Source organism: Pseudophryne corroboree, chromosome 6 (assembly GCF_028390025.1).
Source record: "Pseudophryne corroboree isolate aPseCor3 chromosome 6, aPseCor3.hap2, whole genome shotgun sequence".
Lineage (NCBI taxonomy): Eukaryota > Metazoa > Chordata > Amphibia > Anura > Myobatrachidae > Pseudophryne > Pseudophryne corroboree.
The window spans coordinates 294402460-294424976 of record NC_086449.1 but is presented as its reverse complement, the minus strand read 5'-3'; the positions used below and the strand labels follow the sequence as shown (position 1 = coordinate 294424976).

The following is a 22517-nucleotide window of genomic DNA, read 5'->3' as shown; positions in this document are numbered from 1 at the left end:
TTACCCTCTTCACCAGGAGTACCTCAAAATTGTGGTACAGGATGGTCATTACCAATTCCAGACGTTGCCGTTGGTCGGTCCCCGGCACAGAGGTATTTACCAAGGTAATGGCCGAAATAATTATCCCGTACTTGGACGATCTCCTTATAAAGGCGAGGTCCAGGGAGCAGTTGTTCGGCGGAGTAGCACTATCTCGGGAAGTGCTACAACAGCACGGCTGGATTCTGAATATTCCAAAGTCGCAGCTGGTTCCTACGACGCGTCTACTGTTCCTGGGTATGGTTCTGGACACAGAACAGGAAAAAAAGGGTTTCTCCCAGAGGAGAAGTCCAAGGAGTTGTCGTCTCTAGACAGAGACCTCCTAATACGTATACAGGTGTCGGTGCATCAATGCACGCGAGCCCTGGGAAGGATGGTAGCTTCTTACGAAGAAATTCCATTCGCCAGGTCCCATGCAAGGATTTTCCAGTGGGATCTGTTGGACAAGTGGTCCGGGTCGCATCTTCAGATGCATCGGCGGATTACCCTGTCTCCAAGGGCCAGGGTGTCGCTGTTGTGGTGGCTGCAGAGTGCTCATCTTCTAGGGGGCCGCAAATTCGGCATTCAGGACTGGGTCCTGGTGACCACGGATGCCAGCCTTCAAGGCTGGGGGGCAGTCACACAGGGAAGAAACTTCCAAGGCTATGGAAAAGTCAGGAGACTTTCCTACACATAAATATTCTGGAACTAAGGGCCATTTACAAGGCCCTAAGTCAGGCTAGACCCCTGCTTCAACACCGGCCGGTGCTGATCCAGTCAGACAACATCACGGCGGTCGCTCATGTAAACCGACAGGGCGGCACAAGAAGCAGGATGGCGATGGCAGAAGCCACAAGGATTCTCCGATGGGCGGAAAATCATGTGTTGGCACTGTCAGCAGTGTTCATTCCCGGAGTGGACAACTGAGAAGCAGACTTTCTCAGAAGACACGACCACCACCCGGGAGAGTGGGGACTTCATCCAGAAGTTTTCCAAATGATTGTACACCGTTGGGAAAGGCCACAGGTGGACATGATGGCGTCCCGCCTCAACAAAAAGCTACAAAGATATTGCGCCAGGTCAAGGGACCCTCAGGCGATAGCTGTGGACGCTCTGGTAACACCGTGGGTGTACCAGTCGGTGTATGTGTTCCCTTCTCTGCCTCTCTTACCCAGGGTAATGAGAATAATAAGAAGGAGAGGAGTAAGAACTATACTCATTGTTCCGGGTTGGCCAAGAAGAGCTTGGTAACCAGAACTCCAAGAAATGATCTCAGAGGACCCATGGCCTCTGCCGCTCAGACAGGACCTGCTGCAGCAGGGGGCCTGTCTGTTCCAAGACGTACCGCGGCTGCGTTTGACGGCATGGCGGTTGAACGCCGGATCCTGAAGGAAAAGGGCATTCCGGAGGAAGTTATCCCTACGCTATTTAAAGCTAGGAAAGAAGTGAACGCAAACCATTATCACCGCATATGGTGGAAATATGTTGCGTGCTGTGAGGCCAGGAAGGCCCCAAAGGAGAAATTTCAGCTAGGTCGATTTCTGCACTTCCTACAGTCAGAGGTGACTATGGGCCTAAAATTGGGTTCCATGAAGGTCCAGATTTCGGCTCTATCGATTTTCTTCCAAAATAGAACTGGCTTCACTGCCTGAAGTTCGGACTTTTGTTAAGGGAGTGCTGCATAGTCAGCCCCCGTTTGTGCCTCCAGTAGCACCGTGGGATCTCAACGTAGTGTTGGATTTCCTGAAGTCGCATTGAGTTGAGCCACTTAAATCCGTGGAGCTACAATACCTCACGTGGAAAGTGGTCATGCTGTGGGCCTTGGCGTCGGCCTGGCGTGTATCAGAATTGGCGGTTTTGTCATGCAAAAGCCCTTATCTGTATTTTATATGGATAAGACGGAATTGAGGACTCGTTCCCAATTCCTTCCTAAGGTGGTATCAGTTTTTCATGTGAACCAACCTATTGTGGTGCCTGCGGCTACTTGGGACTTGGAGGATTCCAAGTTTTCTGGACGTAGTCAGGGCCCTGAAAAATATATGTTTCCAGGACGGCTGGAGTCAGAAAGACTGACTCGCTATTTATCCTGTATGCACCCAACAAGCTGGGTGCTCCTGCTTCTAAGCAGACTATTGCTCGCTGGATCTGTAGCACGATTCAACTTGCACATTCTGCGGCTGGACTGCCTCACCCTAAATCTGTAAAAGCCCATTCCACGAGGAAAGTGGGCTCTTCTTGGGCGGCTGCCCGAGGGGTCTCGGCTTTACAAATTTGCCGAGCTGTTATTTGGTCGGGGGTCAAACACTCTCTTGCAAGAGTCTACAAGTTTGATACCCTGGCTGAGGAGGACTTAGAGTTTGCTCATTCGGTGCTGCAGAGTCATCCGCACTCTCCCGCCCGTTTGGGAGCTTTGGTATAATCCCCATGGTCCTTACGGAGTCCCCAGCATCCACTTAGGACGTTAGAGAAAATAAGATTTTACTCACCGGTAAATCTATTTATTTCTCGTAGTCCGTAGTGGATGCTGGGCGCCCATCCCAAGTGCGGATTGTCTGCAATACTTGTATATAGTTATTGCCTAACTAAAGGGTTATTGTTGAGCCATCTGTTGAGAGGCTCAGTTGTTATCATACTGTTAACTGGGTATTGTATCACGAGTTATACGGTGTGATTGGTGTGGCTGGTATGAGTCTTACCCGGGATTCAAAATCCTTCCTATTTGTGTCAGCTCTTCCGGGCACAGTATCCTAACTGAGGTCTGGAGGAGGGTCTTAGTGGGAGGAGCCAAGCCAGTGCACACCAGGTAGTCCTAAAGCTTTCTTTAGTTGTGCCCAGTCTCCTGCGGAGCCGCTAATCCCCATGGTCCTTACGGAGTCCCCAGCATCCACTACGGCCTACGAGAAACAGATTTACCGGTGAGTAAAATCTTTTTTCTTTTTTTTTTCCCTCCTTTTTTTTTTTTTTTTTTTTTTTAAAGAAATTGTCTGATAACACAACATTCTTTAAGAGGTCAATCTAGGTGGGGTGAAGCACAGATAAATCAATTGGAGAGCTATAGACAGTTAGCCTACCTTCTCTCCCCCTATAGTCGGACCAACCTAACCATTTCAGGTGAATAGAATTAGCTGAGGAAGAGTATTTAGCTTCCGCTGTTTCAAAAATAAAATGTTTGTGAACCTTATTTTGAATAAATGTTAGAGAAGGGAGATTCTCAGATTTCCACAATTGGGCTATAGGAGCTTTAGTGGCTATCAGAATATGCCCCAAGACGTAACGATCACCTACAGAGAGGTGGTCTACGAACAAATGAAATAATGCTAAAGATGGGTCCAGGGGGATGGTGAATCATGCTAACCGTACTGAAAACCTCTCTCCAAAGTGGTTGTATAAGTGGGCACGCCCAGAAGATATGAAAGATATAACCCGTTGAGCCACATTTCCTCCAACATAATTTAGATTGTGAAGGTCAGATTCTATTTTGTCTTTCAGGGGTGAAGTAGGCCCTCTGTATAAGCTTATAGAACATTTCGGAGTGGTTAATACATTTGGAGACTTTAAAACAAGACCTAAATATACTGTCCCATTCTGCATCAGTAAAGGATCTACTCAAATCTCTTTCCCATAGAATCTGAGCTTTGAATTTAGACTGTGTGCTGTCAGTTAATTGAAATTGATACCACCACGTAATCCCATATTTATGTGAGGGCGACTCCAGTCGGCTTTTAATGTAAGCCGGAAAAGTAGGTTTGTGAAGATGCAGAGCAAGTGAGCGTAACCAACTTCTCACCTGCAAATATTTGAAAAAGTCTTGGGTCCGAATCCCAAATCTCTCTTGAATTTGAGAAAAGGACATCAAGTCGTCACCTACAAAAAAAATCGCCCACAGTGGAGAGGCCCTTCCGAATCCAATCTAAGAGGGAAATATTAGGAATCAATGACATAAGAGCGGATAACGACAGACAGGGGGACGGTAATACAATCTCTTCCGAAGAAGACACTAGTTTATGCCATGAATCTAGGGTCGTTTTAATAGACTTGCAAGATCCGGACAAGCTTTGGGCAGCAGAGGGGGGCAACCAAAACAAATCAGGAAGGGTAACAGTGTTCAAATAAGAAGCTTCCAGAATGACCCAAGGTTTCAGGCTCGAGGTGTCAAACCAGTCTCTAGACTGACTTAACAGACAAGCAGCATGGTACTTTTCGATGTCAGGGAAAGCTACCCCACCGGATTGTTTGGGCAGAATAAGAATCTTTTTAGCAATTTTCGGCCTAGGGCCTCCCCACACGTATCTAATCAGGACCTGGTTAAATTTATTATAGAAGAGTTTGGGAAGGGGTCTTGGTATGGCGCGAAACAGATACATTAATTTTGGCAATAAGACCATCTTGGCAGCGGCAATCCTACCCAGCTAAGACACCTCCTGCAACATCCACTCCCCAGTCAGCTCCGTAAAGGCTTTTAATAATGGGGCATAATTACAATCAATTAAATTATCTTCACTGGATAAATTAATCCCTAAATATCTCAGGGAGCAGGACTTCCAGGCATATTTGTATGATTCCTTCAACCTAGAGACCACAGTCGGAGATATATTGAGTGGGAGGGCCTCAGTTTTATTAGTATTTAATTTATAAAAGGAAACATCCGAATAGTCTTGAAGAACGGCATGAAGAACTGGCAAGGAAGTCTCAGGATCGGAAAGACATAATAAAATATCGTCCGCAAATAAGCTGATTTTGTGGGAAATGCCCCCTATAATAGGGCCCCTAATCGAGTCCCGGGATCTAATGCAAGCAGCCAGGGGTTCTATCGCCAACGCAAAAATAATAGGAGATAACGGGCAGCCCTGACGAGTGCCATTAGAGATATTAAAGGGTGAAGAAAGACATCCATTAACAAAGACCCTCGCACAGGGCGTGGAATAGAGAGCCAGGATAGAGTCTAAGATCCCAGTTCAACCTATCGAACGCCTTTTCGACATCCAGAGACAGAACTAGGAGGGGTTCTTTTCTACAGGCAGAATGTTCAATGACATTAATCACCCTTCGCGTATTATCTGGGGCCTGTCTGTTCAAGACGAAGCCCAATTGATCAGGGTTGATAAGAGAGGGGAGGAGGGCACTGATACGGTTGGCAATTAATTTGGCATAAAGTTTTAAATCCGTATTTAATAGAACAATTGGTCTAAAATTTTGGACTGAGGTGGGAGGTTTTCCCGGTTTGGGGATGGTGATGATTCGAGCTTCCAGCATTTCCTTGGGGAAGCGTCCAACTTCTGAGGCTTCATTAAACACTGATAAGAGCACCGGGGCCAAACTCTCCTTAAAAGATTTATAGAAACCAGAAGGATAACCGTCGGGACCTGGGGCCTTATCTGCTGGAAGGGAGTCAATAGCCTTTTCGACTTCCGCTAAAGTCCAAGGCGCACTAAGAGAGCTACAATACTCTGGTGACAATGAAGGGAGGGGAAATTTGCACAGGAAGTTCTGAACATCCGTGACTGAAGGTTGAAAAGTGGAGGAATCCTCCTTCAAGTTATATAGTTTGGCATAATAAGATGCAAAGACTTTCGCAATTTCGTCAGGATCATAGACTCTCCTGCCCCTATCCGAATGGATAATGTGAATTTTTTCCTTAGCTTTCCTGCCCCTCAACTTCCTCGCAAGCATCCTACCAGCCCTGTTACCATAAACATAGAATTTTTGGTTTAGTCTATGCAGGTTGCGTTGGACTTCCGCTAAATAGAAAACGTTTACCACCTCTCTGGCTTCTTGCAATGATTTAAGAAGGGTTTTATCATGAGGATGTGCCTTGTGAGAACTCTCCAAGGAAGTGACTGCAAGCTCAGCTTGTTCAAATTTTTTACGATATTCCCTTTTAAGTTTAGCCGCTGTTTGAATCGCTGTACCTCGTGTTACTGCTTTGAGGGCACACCAGAATGTGAAGACTGATGTCTCCCGAGGAGAGTTCTCAGAGAGGTAATAATCCATAGTGGTTTGGATAGCCTGCTTGGTCTCTGGCTGAAGAAGACTGTGTTTACCTAAGCGCCAGGGGGCTGGGGTAATCTTTCTACTACTAATAGCCCAGTCGATGAATAGTGGGGAGTGATCCGACCATGACATGGGGAGAATAGAAATTTTACGGATGGACTGTAGAGTCCACTTATCTGCTAAAGCTAGATCTATTCTGGAATAAGAGGCATGTACTGGAGAATAAAATGTGAAGTCTCTGTCCATTGGGTGTTTAACGCGCCAAAGGTCTAAAAGATCATTTTCCGCTAATAACTGACGGAAGCCCTTTGCATTCCTATGGAGCTGACTGGAGAGTGAGGTCCGCTTGCCAGAGTTATCAACCAAAGGGTCAAGGGTCAAATTAAAGTCTCCCAAGAGAAGTAGAGCACCCTTGGCCAATTGTTGCACCTTAGCACATAGTTTCCTACAAAATGCTAATTGCTTGGTGTTCGGGGCATAGCAGGAAACTATCGTCACCTCTTTATTTTCAAGAGTACCGACTAAAATTAGAATTTTCCCCTCAGGGTCGCAGTATTGTGATGTGAGGGAAAACGTGCAATGTTGAGACACTAAGATTGCCACCCCCGCCTTCTTCGCTGGTCCATTGGCCAAATAGCAATGGGGAAATCTCATATTAGTAAACCGTGGAGGGGCAGATTTAATAAAATGCGTCTCTTGGACGGCTATGATTTGAGCCCTAATTTTATGAAAATAATTAAGTGCTACCCTCCTCTTATGTGGGGAATTAAGACCCTTCGCATTTATAGAAACAATGTTAACCATACTGCAAAAAAATCGAAGATTGCATAATTACCATCAACCAGCTGGCATGTAGAAAGTATGAGCAACAATTTCCGGACAGAAGGAGAGGAAAAGGGAAAGAAAGGATAAGAAAAAGGAGAATAACAGTTAAAGGAAACATAACATTAACCCCTCTTGGGGGCACGGTTGGACGCCTAACCATGGCGACTCAGAATTAATCTGTGGGGGGTAGTGGTCAAACTGCCAACACCCGAACTAAAATTCAACAAGATGCAGTTCCTCGGGCCTCTATCTCTGGTCCCCCGCACCGCCAGCCTCCGGGATTAAAAAAAAGAGAATCATTATTCTAGGGTAGAATACCCAGCTATCAACGAGACTGGGGCAGCAGAGACAGACAACAAACAGTAAACCATCGGTGTCGAGGAATCACCTGAAAATAGTTTAACAATATTCAAATCAGCCTTACATAAACACCCGTAATAAGCAACCGCCAGGGAACTGGTGCAAAATAGGAAACATGACATAACAAAACGCTTAGAAAGATATAAAAACAATGCAAGTATAGTAAAACAGACGATTCTCAAAGCTCAGCAGCCGACGAGGCCCAGTCCCGCTGAAGGCCTCGTTCGGGAGAGGTGTGTGTAGATGAGCTTGCAGAGTTCCATGACGCGAGGATCTTTTTACCCTCCTCGCCGTTTGTTATAACGACAGTAGATCCTTCTCGAGAAATAAGCAACTTTGTAGGGAATCCCCATCTATATGTTCTCTTTGCGTAACACAGACGTGATGGGGTAGAGAGAGCGCCTTTTCGCTAGGGTAGCAGGGGACAGGTCTCCGAATATCTGAAGTGAGCCCAAAGCAATATCCGAGGGTCTAGCAGCTTTCAGAATTGCCTCCTTCACGTGGAAATAATGTACCCTCATAAGAACGTCCCGGGGGACCCCATCAGGAGCGTTCCTGGCTTTGGGGAGCCTATGGATGCGGTCAATCAGAAAGTCCGCCGAGCGGTATGAGGGAAGGAGTTTGCTAAAGAGGTCAACTGCAAAATCGTTTAAAGCGCTATTGGCGACAGCCTCCGGGACACCTCGCAACTTTATATTGTTACGTCTCGATCTGTCCTCCAGTTCAGAAAGCTTGTCCCTGAGTGTTGTGACCTCATTTTGAAGCAGTTCATGGGAGGAGATCAGGTCATTATGCGACGACACCACTTCACCCATTTTCGTTTCTAGGTGATCGGTGCAGCCACCAATCTCATCAATAGATCTCTGGCATTCCTTCATAGTCGCTCTAAATTCAGCCGCAACTTCATCCTTAAATTGCGTTAGGAGATGCTTCATAGCGGCCACCGTAAGCGAGTCACTATCCTCGATAGAGCTGGTGTGTGTGGTAACAGTGGTAGGGGCAGACGCATCTCGAGGCGACGAGGCCACAGGGACAACAGACCTAGAGGGGCCACTCCGTACCTCTTTTGATTTAGCGGCTTGAGGAGAAGGTTTAAAGAACGCCACTTGGGAAACAGATTTAGCGGCCTTATATTTCTTGGGAGGCATAATAAAGCTGACCGGCACAAATAGAAGAACTGGAGATAGGAGACGTCAGTAATATCAATCAGAGAAGGATCCACTGGAAGGTTGAATTGTCATATCATGTCAAAGGAGCAGTCGGGCGGAGGCAGAATTATCTCAGAGCAGTCACATAATAATAGCGTGGTCATTCCACCATGGGGACAACGCATCTGATATTCACGGCAGGTGCTGGGAAAGCTGCGTTCCTATGTAGACTGCAGTATAATATGTATTATGTATCGAGTATACTGTGGGAGAAGTGCATACAGTTACACCCAGTGGCCACAAGATGGGGCGGTTGTAGTAGAAGAAGATACTGCTGAGTGAAATTCTAAAGCTCCACAAAGAAGGGAAATGCCCAGATCCCTTAACAGAGGCCCCAGAGTGGGAGCACAGCCAAACTTGTGCCAGAGGGCCACCAGACCCAGTGCAGACCCAGTCCAGAGTCCCCCACAGCACACAGGTACACTACCTCTTATTATCCAGCTCCTCCAGGGAATCCAAAATGGCCGCCGCGTCTCCTGGGCGCCTGTCCCTCTGCTGTCCCCCACTGCCAGATGCCTCCTCTGACTGCTGCCCACAGGAAGTGACCACTCTGGGGGGTCCTGAGGAGTCAGCCACTGGTGCCTGCAGCCCGGGGGGGGGGGGTCCGCGCCGCTTCCCCGCTATGGAGCTCCAAACGCGGGTAAAGAAAGTACGCGAGGCCCCAACCTGCGGGAGCAGTGAGAACAGCTCCCCGGCTCTGCGGCTAACTCTAATGGGCTCTGGTGATGTACAGGGGGCAAGGGGAGCCCCCGGAGGGTGTCCACAGGGGGTACTGACCCTAGAAAAGGCAATTAGTGAAGGTGGGTAGAGGAGCCAGGCAGAAGCACTTCTGCTCTCCTCACCAGTCAGACCACGCCCCCCTGTGTTTCATTTTCTAAAAGGCAATAGAGAATTGATAGACAGTATCTGGTTGCTATGGACAACATCAATTATCTGTTTTAGAAGCTTTAGTAAATTTCCCCCTTAGGGTAATGTCCTAAGCTATTTGCTCCATCTATTCCCACTTCTGAATGACGACTTGTATGCCTTGCAGTAGTCTGGTAGCTACAGAGCATACCTGGACTATGTGGTAAAAGCCCCTATGAGGCATGTGATACTGGCATATGTTAGAATAGTGTTGTCCAGTTCTATTATCCTATAGTGGTTAAACCACCAGAGTTTCCACTTCATTGGTTATCGTGTATTGTTTGGGCTTGGTGCCAAACCGAAGGATTTATCACTTCCCCAAGATGGGTTCCCTTGTGGGCTTCTTTTGAGTTATAACAATAGAAAATAAGAATTTACTTACCGATAATTCTATTTCTCGGAGTCCGTAGTGGATGCTGGGGTTCCTGAAAGGACCATGGGGAATAGCGGCTCCGCAGGAGACAGGGCACAAAAAAGTAAAGCTTTACTAGGTCAGGTGGTGTGCACTGGCTCCTCCCCCTATGACCCTCCTCCAGACTCCAGTTAGGTACTGTGCCCGGACGAGCATACACAATAAGGGAGGCATTTTGAATCCCGGGTAAGACTCATACCAGCCACACCAATCACACCGTACAACTTGTGATCTAAACCCAGTTAACAGTATGACAACAGAAAGGGCCTCTTAAAGATGGCTCCTTAACAATAACCCGAATTAGTTAACAATAACTATGTACAAGTATTGCAGATAATCCGCACTTGGGATGGGCGCCCAGCATCCACTACGGACTCCGAGAAATAGAATTATCGGTAAGTAAATTCTTATTTTCTCTATCGTCCTAAGTGGATGCTGGGGTTCCTGAAAGGACCATGGGGATTATACCAAAGCTCCCAAACGGGCGGGAGAGTGCGGATGACTCTGCAGCACCGAATGAGAGAACTCCAGGTCCTCCTTTGCCAGGGTATCAAATTTGTAAAATTTTACAAACGTGTTCTCCCCCGACCACGTAGCTGCTCGGCAGAGTTGTAATGCCGAGACCCCTCGGGCAGCCGCCCAAGATGAGCCCACCTTCCTTGTGGAGTGGGCTTTTACAGTTTTAGGCTGTGGCAGGCCTGCCACAGAATGTGCAAGTTGAATTGTGTTACAAATCCAACGAGCAATCGACTGCTTAGAAGCAGGTGCGCCCAACTTGTTGGGTGCATACAATATAAACAGCGAGTCAGATTTTCTGACTCCAGCCGTCCTTGCAATGTATATTTTTAAGGCTCTGACAACGTCCAACAACTTGGAGTCCTCCAAGTCGCTAGTGGCCGCAGGCACCACAATAGGTTGGTTCAGATGAAATGCTGATACCACTTTAGGGAGAAAATGCGGACGAGTCCGCAGTTCTGCCCTATTCGAATGGAAGATTAGATAAGGACTTTTATAAGATAAAGCCGCCAATTCAGATACTCTCCTGGCAGAGGCCAGGGCTAGTAACATAGTCACTTTCAATGTGAGATATTTCAAATCCACCTTTTTCAATGGTTCAAACCAATGGGATTTGAGGAAATCTAAAACTACATTTAGATCCCACGGTGCCACCGGAGGCACCACAGGAGGCTGTATATGCAGTACTCCCTTGACAAAAGTCTGGACCTCAGGGACAGAGGCCAATTCTTTTTGGAAGAATATTGACAGGGCCGAAATTTGAACCTTAATGGATCCCAATTTGAGACCCATAGATAATCCTGATTGCAGGAAATGTAGGAAACGACCCAGTTGGAATTCCTCCGTCGGAACCCTCCGATCCTCGCACCACGCTACATATTTTCGCCAAATGCGGTGATAATGTTTCACGGTGACTTCCTTCCGTGCCTTAATCAAGGTAGGAATGACTTCTTCTGGAATGCCTTTCCCTTTTAGGATCTGGCGTTCAACCGCCATGCCGTCAAACGCAGCCGCGGTAAGTCTTGAAAAAGACAGGGACCCTGCTGTAGCAGGTCCCTTCTCAGAGGTAGAGGCCACGGTTCGTCCGTGAGCATCTCTTGAAGTTCCGGATACCAAGTCCTTCTCGGCCAATCCGGAACCACTAGTATTGTTCTTACTCTTCTTTGCCGTATGATCTTCAATACCTTTGGTATGAGCGGCAGAGGAGGAAACACATACACTGACTGGTACACCCAAGGAGTTACCAGTGCGTCCACAGCTATTGCCTGTGGATCTCTTGACCTGGCGCAATATTTGTCCAGTTTCTTGTTGAGGCGAGACGCCATCATGTCTACAATTGGTCTTTCCCAACGGTCTATTAACATGTTGAAGACTTCTGGATGTAGACCCCACTCTCCCGGATGAAGATCGTGTCTGCTGAGGAAGTCTGCTTCCCAGTTGTCCACGCCCGGGATGAACACTGCTGACAGTGCTATCACGTGATTCTCCGCCCAGCGAAGAATCTTGGCAGCTTCTGCCATTGCACTCCTGCTTCTTGTGCCGCCCTGCCTGTTTACATGGGCGACCGCCGTGATGTTGTCCGACTGAATCAACACCGGCTTTCCTTGCAGGAGAAGTTCCGCCTGGCTTAGAGCATTGTAGATTGCTCTTAGTTCCAGAATGTTTATGTGAAGAGACTTTTCCAGACTCGTCCATACTCCCTGGAAGTTTCTTCCTTGTGTGACTGCTCCCCAGCCTCTCAGGCTGGCGTCCGTGGTCACCAGGATCCAATCCTGAATGCCGAATCTGCGGCCTTCTAATAGGTGAGCCTTCTGCAACCACCACAGAAGTGACACCCTTGTCTTTGGTGACAGGGTTATTCGCAGGTGCATCTGCAGATGCGACCCTGACCATTTGTCCAACAGATCCCTTTGGAATATTCTTGCATGGAATCTGCCGAATGGAATTGCTTCGTAAGAAGCCACCATTTTTCCCAGGACTCTTGTGCATTGATGTACTGACACTTTTCCTGGTTTTAGGAGGTTCCTGACCAGATCGGATAACTCCTTGGCTTTTTCCTCTGGAAGGAAAACCTTTTTCTGAACCGTGTCCAGAATCATTCCTAGGAACAGCAGACGAGTTGTCGGGATTAAATGGGATTTTGGAATATTCAGAATCCACCCGTGTTGTCTTAGCACCTCTTGAGATAGTGCTAAAGCTGTCTCCAGCTGTTCTCTGGACCTTGCCCTTATTAGGAGATCGTCCAAGTATGGGATAACTAATACGCCTTTTCTTCGAAGAAGAATCATCATCTCGGCCATTACCTTGGTAAAGACCCGAGGCGCCGTGGACAATCCGAACGGCAGCGTCTGAAACTGATAGTGACAGTTTTGAACAATGAACCTGAGGTACCCCTGGTGTGCGGGGTAAATCGGAACGTGTAGATACGCATCCTTGATGTCCAAGGATACCATAAAGTCCCCTTCTTCCAGGTTCGCTATCACTGCTCTGAGTGACTCCATCTTGAACTTGAACTTTTTTATGTAGAGGTTCAAGGACTTCAGATTTAGAATAGGCCTTACCGAGCCATCCGGCTTCGGTACCACAAATAGAGTGGAATAATACCCCTTTCCTTGTTGTAATAGGGGTACTTTGACTATCACCTGCTGAGCGTACAGCTTGTGAATGGCTTCCAACACCCTCTCCCTTTCGGAAGAGACGGTTGGTAAGGCAGACTTCAGGAAACGATGAGGAGGATCCGTCTCTAATTCCAACCTGTACCCCTGAGATATTATCTGCAGGATCCAGGGGTCTACCTGCGAGTGAGCCCACTGCGCGCTGTAATTTTTGAGACGGCCCCCCACTGTCCCCGAGTCCGCTTGAGAGGCCCCAGCGTCATGCTGAGGTTTTTGCAGGAGCCGGGGAGGGCTTCTGTTCCTGGGAAGGAGCTGCCTGTTGGTGTCTCTTCCCTCTTCCTCTGCCTCGTGGCAGGTACGACAAGCCCTTTGCTCTCTTATTTTTGTAGGAGCGAAAAGGCTGCGGTTGAAAGGTCGGTGCCTTTCTCTGTTGGGGAGTGACTTGAGGTAAAAAAGTGGATTTCCCGGCAGTAGCCGTGGCCACCAAGTCTGATAGACCAACTCCAAATAACTCCTCCCCTTTATACGGCAAAACCTCCATGTGACGTTTTGAATCCGCATCGCCTGTCCACTGTCGTGTCCATAAGGCTCTTCTGGCTGAAATGGACATAGCACTCACCCGAGATGCCAGTGTGCAAATATCCCTCTGTGCATCACGCATATAGATAAATGCATCCTTTATTTGTTCTAACGACAGTAAAACATTGTCCCTATCTAGGGTATCAATATTTTCAATCAGGGATTCTGACCAAACTACTCCAGCACTGCACATCCAGGCAGTTGCTATAGCTGGTCGTAGTATAACACCTGCATGTGTGTATATATTCTTTTGAATAACTTCCATCTTTCTATCTGATGGATCCTTAAGTGCGGCCGTCTCAGGAGAGGGTAACGCCACTTGTTTGGATAAGCGTGTGAGCGCCTTGTCCACCTTAGGGGGTGTTTCCCAGCGCGCCCTAACCTCTGGCGGGAAAGGGTATAATGCCAATAACTTTTTTGAAATTATCAACTTTTTATCAGGAGCAACCCACGCTTCATCACACACGTCATTTAATTCTTCTGATTCAGGAAAAACTGTTTGTAGTTTTTTCACACCATACATAATACCCTGTTTTACGGTATCTGTAGTATCAGCTAAATGTAACGTCTCCTTCATTGCCAAAATCATATAACGTGTGGCCCTACTGGAAAATACGTTTGAATTTCTACCGTCGTCACTGGAATCAGTGCCCGTGTCTGGGTCTGTGTCGACCGACTGAGGCAAAGGGCGTTTTACAGCCCCTGACGGTGTTTGAGGCGCCTGGACAGGCATTAATTGATTGTCCGGCCGCCTCATGTCCTCAACTGACTGTTTAAGGGAAGATAAACCATCACGTAATTCCACAAATAAAGGCATCCATTCTGGTGTCGACCCCCTGGGGGGTGACATCTGCATATTTGGCAATTGCTCCGCCTCCACACCAATATCGTCCTCATACATGTCGACACCACGTACCGACACACACCGCAAACTCACAGGGAATGCTCTAATGAAGACAGGACCCACTAGCCCTTTTGGGGAGACAGAGGGAGAGTCTGCCAGCACACACCACAAAGCGCTATATATACAAGGGATATCCTTATATTAAGTGCTCCCTTATAGCTGCTTTAATATATATATATATAGCCATTAATGTGCCCCCCCTCTCTGTTTTACCCTGTTTCTGTAGTGCAGTGCAGGGGAGAGACCTGGGAGCCGTTCTGACCAGCGGAGCTGTGACAGAAAATGGCGCCGTGTGCTGAGGAGATAGGCCCCGCCCCTTTTTCGGCGGGTTCTTCTCCCGCTATTTTTCCAGTCAGGCAGGGGTTAAATATCTCCATATAGCCCCTATGGGCTATATGTGAGGTATTTTTAGCCTTGTATAAGGTTTATATTTGCCTCTCAGAGCGCCCCCCCCCAGCGCTCTGCACCCTCAGTGACTGCCCAGTGAAGTGTGCTGAGAGGAAAATGGCGCACAGCTGCAGTGCTGTGCGCTACCTTATGAAGACTGAGGAGTCTTCAGCCGCCGGTTTCCGGACCTCTTCACGCTTCAGCATCTGCAAGGGGGTCGGCGGCGCGGCTCCGGGACCGGACTCCACGGCTGGGCCTGTGTTCGATCCCTCTGGAGCTAATGGTGTCCAGTAGCCAAGCAGCAAATCCACTCTGCATGCAGGTGAGTTTACTACTTTCCCCCTAAGTCCCACGTTGCAGTGATCCTGTTGCCAGCAGGACTCACTGTAAAGAAAAAAACCTAAACTAAACTTTCTCTAAGCAGCTCTTTAGGAGAGCCACCTAGATTGCACCCTTCTCGTTCGGGCACAAAATCTAACTGGAGTCTGGAGGAGGGTCATAGGGGGAGGAGCCAGTGCACACCACCTGACCTAGTAAAGCTTTACTTTTTTGTGCCCTGTCTCCTGCGGAGCCGCTATTCCCCATGGTCCTTTCAGGAACCCCAGCATCCACTTAGGACGATAGAGAAAATACCTTGTTTTCACCACCTAAATTGATATCCCCTTTTAGTGGTCTCCCTTCTGATTCTACTCTAGCAGCCAGTTTGTGACAGGAAATCTCCACAGATGAGGTTGTCATTCCACCACATTTTCATTGAGTGTCAGTAGGAAAAATAGATGCAATACAGTCTGCCCTTGTATATGTTATGTAATGGAATTATTCACTGCATGGCTAATGCATTCTAAGGGCGGAATTCAATTATGATCGGCCGGTCCCTGCTCCCGCCGGCAGCTATTCAAATGTTTTTGGCGATAGGCACGAAAACTTAATTTCAGCTCGCTACCTCCGGGGGTGGCAAGCTAAAATGCGCAATATGTGATCCGTTTGGGCGCCCAAACTGGATATTTTGCGCCGCACCCATTCGTTTAATCAGGTTTTGCTGCTAAACACGACTGACATGGTTGTGATCAACGCAATAAGGGGGATCAATTGAATATCGCCCTGCGATCTCCCGTCACTTTATATGGGAGATCGGAAACAAGAAAACAATTGAGTTCCTCCCTAATGGGCCCTAGACACTTGTCGAGCTGCCCGACGGCTGGCGGGCGACCCAGCGGCGGGGGGAATGAAGTTTCTTTACTTACCACGTCACCCGGCTCCATAGCACTGCACGCTAATATGGACGAGATTGCGGGGCCGTGCTTCATTCATCGTTGGTGCCTACACACTGAACGATATGAACGATTTCTTGTTCATTAATGAACGAGAACGTTCATATCGTTCAGTGTTATCTGCCAGTGTGTAGGGCCCATACGTGTTGGACAGGGATATCCAATATTAGCTGTAGGCTATTATCTCAACTTTCCTGTGCCATGCCAGTCTATTACGTACATAGTAACTGCTTTGTTCTTCACTTACTCATCACTACTTACTCATCATGCTATGTACGGAGCTCTATACACAGAGATCAGTAGTCGTGATCCCTATCTCAGACTGTGTTTTTATTTAACGTCCTATGATAATTCTGGGAAAGGTCCAGGATAAAGGAATTCTTCTCTTAATGCTTTCAGTGGTCAGTAGGCGCAACACAGCACCTACAGAAATCAACTTATTCTTTTTCATAACTTTTAATTGTCTTTAAAATTAGTATGTTATACACTAGGAACATTACAAGTACTATGCTTTACTTGATAATCCACTTACTGTAAATTGAAAAGAAAGGTTGTCGTTTAGCATTTTCATTGTTATTTACCTTCCTGTTCCCTATAATCTTGGGTTCCTTGTTTTCCACAGCCTTGAGCTCAGAGAATTGGAGCAAAAGCTAAAGACTGCCTATCTCGCAAGGGAGAGGTCTGCACAGATTGCTGAAAAAGAAGTTCTCAAGTATGAGAAAATGGTGAGATGATTTATTTACTATTAAGTACACATTACTCTTTCTCACTTGTACTGATGGCTTGTAAGCTGGGTACACATTAGACCATTTTTGATAGATGCGTCGTTCTGAGCCGAATGAGAACAAATCGTCCAGTGTGTATGCACTTTTGCTTTTTTTTTGTGTGTCGGTCGTCCCAGCTTCCTAACTGCTGTATATGCAGGTCAATCTGATATATAGCGTTAAAGACCAAACTACCTAACGACGCACGATATATCGTCCAGGCATCTGAAAGATTGCATAATGTGTACTCACTATATAATTTGTCCGGTAGTTCAGGGGAAATCAGGACAACCATTGCTTCATCTGCACTTCGTCTAATGTGTACTCTGCTTTAAGTCTGTGAAGACTGGCACTTTGGAGTAGGTTTTTCTTTGTCTGATCAGTTATGTAGCCACATACTTTGGAGAAACCATAGACTGATGCACACAATGCTGTAAATGGACTCCAGGGATCTGACACTGAAATGGTTGCTTAGTAAGGGATACCTAGCAATAAGTAAACTGGGAGTGTTGATGCAGAGTAGAATACAAGCCCATTTGAGCATCATATATGCACGAACCAAGTGTATGCATCTATGGATGATGCACAGTTGTATGCAAACCGAACGCATCTACACTTGAGCATGGAATAGTGTAATTGGGTTATAGTGGGGTGTTCTCTATTAAATTATTTTAAGAGAGGGCATATTGATAGAATTCCGGGCTGTGCATACATATATTTACACCAACTTTCAGAAAGGATGTTTGCATCAAGCATAGGGTTGGTGCAAGGGTGCACTGATTATGAAACTGAGTGTAGAGTTCCTTGCCCCAGAGATGTATGCGATTCTGCATACGGGCAAATATACACCATTTAATATTGCTGGAGAAATCACGGCTGACTTGCAATCAATTCTGCATCATCCCCAAGGTTGACCGGTTAATGATCATTAAATTATATAGTCTACTTCAGTTGGAATTTTATATTTATCTGGGATTTTTTTTTTATTAATCCCTTGGCATTTTCAAAACTCTTCTTTACTAAATAGAAACGTGAATCTGACATAGCTCGTAAAATGAAGGAAGAACATGAAAGAGCTTCAGAAGAAGAAGTGGCCAAGGAGACTAGACGCTATCAGGAGAAACTACATTACCAGAGAGAGCTGGAAACACAGCTAGAAGAAAAGGAGAGGAAACGGCAGGAAGCTTATCAGGAATTCCTGAAGGAGAAAATACTAGTTGATGAAATTGTGAGGAAGATTTATGAAGAAGATCAAACGTAAGTCTGATTTATAGTTATCTGTAATATAGCAATATCCATAGAATGAACGTGATGCTGTAATAGGTGTATGTGTGTGTGTGGGGTTCTTTGTTTTTTTTGTTTGTTTTTTACAGACTAACACCTCAATTCTGTCTTGCACCCTTTTTACCCCTTTTTTATTCTTGTTGGGGGACAGTTCTACATGTGCTATACAGGTTGGTGTTGGAGCTGGAGACTATCTGACTTTACAAACAAAGCTCCTTCCCTCTATAGCTTTCTTGCAGTGGTTCACTAAGTGTCCATTCAGCGCTTTGGCACTAGGCAGCCTATGGCAGTGTACTTCAAGAATCTTTTCATTTTCTTTTAGTGAGACTTTCTCTTGTCTGCACTACTGCTCAAACTGTGCTGCCATGCAATACTATGTGTGTGACATATGCAGGAAGTAGGTGGAGCCCAGCAGGCATCTTTTTAAAATGGTTGAGAGATTATAGTCTGACATACCTAGATCATAGCGGTTTCCTTTATTTGGACATACTGAGGAAACATTAGAATATTTGTGGAAAGCACCTATGGATGTTGGTCTTATTGAATCTAGAGACTCTGCCCTCGCTGTAGTTGCTAGGCTTGCACATTGGCTGAGGTCCTGTTATGCTGTTGAGACGAAAAATGTTGCTCCTTGTGCTTCTGGGTTTTGGTGAAATCACTGTGACACGCCTGTATTTCTTTTTCGTCCACTATGGGGCAACGGACCAAAGGCCTAACAATGGGTATAGGCTGTCTGGGAGCAGACAGAGACAGGCATCAAAAGGGTTACTTTTAAGTACCCAGCAGGCCTTGCCTCCCTATACCCCGCCCCCGCCGATAGGCCTGCCAGTTTTTCTTTTGGTGCTGCAGGAGCAGCACTGTTTTTAGAGGTGGCTGTTAAAACAGCCATGGTTACTTTTCTTTACAGAATTTTTCTTCAGTGCTGCAGCGCAATGAACCAGAGCGGTATGCTGGCACACGTAGAGCCCAGCATGCCTGCTCCAGCACCCGGACTCTGCTGTGGCAACGTTGGTAATGGGGTCGGGGTCTTTCACCGGGGAAGGCTACAAAAATGCTCATTAGCCTCCCCAACAGCTGCAACAGGTTCCGGATGGCGAGTTGACCGGCTCTCTGTACACAGGGGCCGCGACATGCGGAAATCCCCTCCCGCTGAAGGGAGCCAGCGTGGGGGCAGATGAGTGGGTGCCCAGTGCGCCGTGCCTGTTTTCCACTAGACCACCAGGGCATCAGCCAGCAGGGTAGGTGGGCATAGTCCCTGGGGTATAACATCTGAGGGGGTACGGATGCCACCCTGCAGCCCCTCCCCCAACCCAGGACAGACCAGTAGCTTGCTCAATGTCTGCCCCTGGGCTATATCTCCTCCCTCCTCTCCCAATACCTCCCCTTCAATGCTTGGCAGCCATTTTAGAGCACTTGCTGGCTGGGAGTTGATGAATGATGAGGGTCTGGCCACTGTCTCCCCTGTACCCTGCATCTGCAGCCGGGTTCAGTCAATTTCTCCTGCCTGCTTTATATCACAGGACAGTTGAGTAGCTTGGCCCCTCTTGTTCTGTTGCATTTAAGTGGCTGAGTAACTGTGTGTGAGAGTGTTTTAACACTGCGTGGAGCTTGATAGTACGGTTCTTGTACAAGGACTTAGTTCGGCATAGGTTCCTCAGGGACAGGCCGCTGCTAAATTAGGTGCCACTTTTGGGACATACAGTGTTGTTTTATAGTGTATTGTACAATGTTATCCAGGAGCAAAAAGGTGGTCACACCTGAGCCTCCCACTTGTGCTGCATGTTATGCTATTCGGTCTCCTCAGGATCAACAGGACACTGGCAGATGCAGAGTCTGCGTGGTCGTGCCACCGCAACAGGATCCCCCACCTCCACTGGTTCCTCAGGATCCAGCGTCGGCAACCACACTGACGCAGGTTATGACGCAACTAGTGGACTACTTGAATACGCAGCAGGTGGCTCTGCAAATGGCACCGCCGTCAACTTCAGCACAAGGTCCCATATATATATGTCCACCCCCACATGTGGATCACCCATGGGTTAACACACTAGCGCAATCAGTCCAGGGATTATTTCAGGTCTCTGCTTCCATGCAACAACTTCTAGATAGAGGTAAGCATCCCAGGCGGATGCACACTTCTAGCGGAACTGCTACCCCATGCTCAGACGGGGGTTCGGATTCAGACAACCCAAATTCTGACCAAGAAAGTAGGTCAGGGGAATCTGATTCGGGCGCAGCTTCAGGTCTAGAGGATTCTCTTTCTATAGCAGACAGAGAGGCCCTAGTCAAGCAAGTGAGGTTGGTACTTGATATTGAGCAAGCAGATTCTGCTCCAACCTCTAAGACTCCAGTTTTTAAGAAACCTAAAAAGGATTCAACACAGTTTCCCTCTTCTGCGCAGTTGGAAGATTTACTGGAGGCAGCAGGGGCTAAACCGGATAAACGGTTTCAGCTCTCCAAAAGATATCAATCATTCTATCTGTTCCCGGCTAAGCTGAGGTCCAAGTAGGAAACTTCCCCCATCAACTCTGTTCTACCAATCCCGGATACTTCATCTCTTAAAGATTCAACGGATCGCAAATTAGATAGATAGATTTCTTAAGACTGCATATTCTCATGCGCAAGCTATTACCAGACCGGCATTAGCTTCGGCATGGATAACCAAAGCAGTTTCCTGCTGTGCTGACCAGCTTCGAAAGGGCCTATCCTCCTCAGTTAGTAGGAAACAACTACTGACACTGGTAGCACATATTCAAAAAGCAAACGCCTATCTGTCGGAAGCAGCCCTAGACACGGCCATACTTACATCTAAAGTCTCTGCTTCTACAGTGGCAGCAAGACGATCCTTATGGTTGCGTTTTTGGAGAGCAGACGTTTCCTCCAAAAAAGCTTTGGAGGCTCTTCCATATGCAACAGATACCCTATTCGGGAAAGAACTGAACGATATTGTCACTCAACTGGCTACTGCTAAGACTGCTTTTCTCCCATCAGCAGCATAAACTACCTTTTGTCCCTTTCGTGTCCAGGGACGAGCGAAGGGCCAGGCCTCCTCCCATTACCAGGCCCAAGCAAAGACCACCAAGCCTCGCACAAAACAACCTTGAGCTACCAGACGCCCAGCTGACAAACCTGCAGCGTGACGGGGAGGGCTCTCTGGGGGATCCCAGAGTGGGGGGCCGACTTCTGTCTTTTGCTACAAAGTGGTGGGACATCACGACGCACTCCTGGGTCAGGGAAGTCGTGACACAAGGATACGCTTTGACATTTTGGCGCTGTCCCCCAAAGAGGTTCTTCACCACAGGGGTTCCGAGGGATCTCGGGGAGGCAGAGGCTCTACACAAATCAGTCGGCTCTCTTCTTGCCTCCAACATCATTGTTCCGGTACCACAGGACCAGAGAGAACAAGGGTTTTATGCGTAACTCTTTCTGGTCCAGAAACCGGACGGATCCTACCGCCCTACTATCAACCTCAAGAAGTTGAACTTATACCTGAGAGTCCCCAAGTTCCGCATGGAATCCCCCAGAACAATCATCCTGGCGCTGGAACCGGGAGACTATATGGCATCCCTGGACATACAGGATGCATATTTGCATATCCCAATTCGTCCAAGTCATCAAAAGTTTCTCAGGTTTGCAGTCAAGGACAAACATTTCCAATTTAGAGCCTGAACGTTTGGTCTATCCACGGTTCCAAAAGTCTTCACGAAAGTCATGGCAGTCATCGCAGCACGTCTCAGACGCAGCGGGATCTGAATCCTGCCCTACCTGGACGATCTCCTACTCCTAGGACAATCGCAACAGACGCTTATGCTTCACATTTAGTCAACAAAAGAGATGTTACAATCTCATGGATGGAGGATAAATTGGAAAAAATAATAATTGACGCCTTCTCAAACAATCCTTCACTTAGGGGCGCTCCTGAATTCCACAGAACAGTGGATATTTCTGCCACTGGAAAAACTCATGGTCATGCAATCCTGAATTCGGATGCTCCTCCATCAGCGCACAGTTTCAGTCCATGCTTGCATGAGAGTACTGGGCTCGATGGTGGCAGCATTTGATATGGTGGAGTATGCTCAATTCCATTCTCGTCTGCTACAATTTGAAGTTCTTCACAAGTGAAACGGTTCTCATCTCCACATCCGATCACAGACCATAACACTCTCTCCGGAGGTTAGACTGTCCTTAACATGGTGGCTCATTGGGGACAACCTAGACAAGGGTCACCCCTTTTGGATTCAGCACTGGACAGTGGTCACCACAGATGCCAGTCTTCGAGGCTGGGGAGTGGTATCTGAGTCCCACACGTTCCAGGGTCGCTGGACTTCTCAAGAAAGCTCACTCCCCATCAATGTACTGGAAGTGAGGGCAATCTTCAACACACTACGCTCAGCTAGACCTCTGCTCAGGGCTCGCCCAGTCAAAGTCTAGTCAGACAACGCGACAGTGGTAGCTTACATCAATCAACAAGGTGACA

General features: G+C 47.3%; 2 protein-coding genes across 4 annotated transcripts in view; both read left to right on the top strand.

Annotated features, from left to right (window-relative positions):
* ZNF280D (zinc finger protein 280D) overlaps nucleotides 1-22517 on the top strand; it is a 629515-nt gene that overhangs the window by 409834 nt on the left and 197164 nt on the right. The gene's annotated exons all lie outside the window — the stretch shown is intronic.
* Nucleotides 1-22517, top strand: part of MNS1 (meiosis specific nuclear structural 1) — a 77142-nt gene that overhangs the window by 34096 nt on the left and 20529 nt on the right. For all 3 annotated transcript variants that reach the window (XM_063926151.1, XM_063926149.1, XM_063926150.1), the window contains 2 exons: nucleotides 16615-16717; nucleotides 17784-18013. In XM_063926151.1, coding sequence (XP_063782221.1) covers nucleotides 16615-16717; nucleotides 17784-18013 — 333 coding nt within the window. The remainder of the gene's footprint in view (nucleotides 1-16614; nucleotides 16718-17783; nucleotides 18014-22517) is intronic.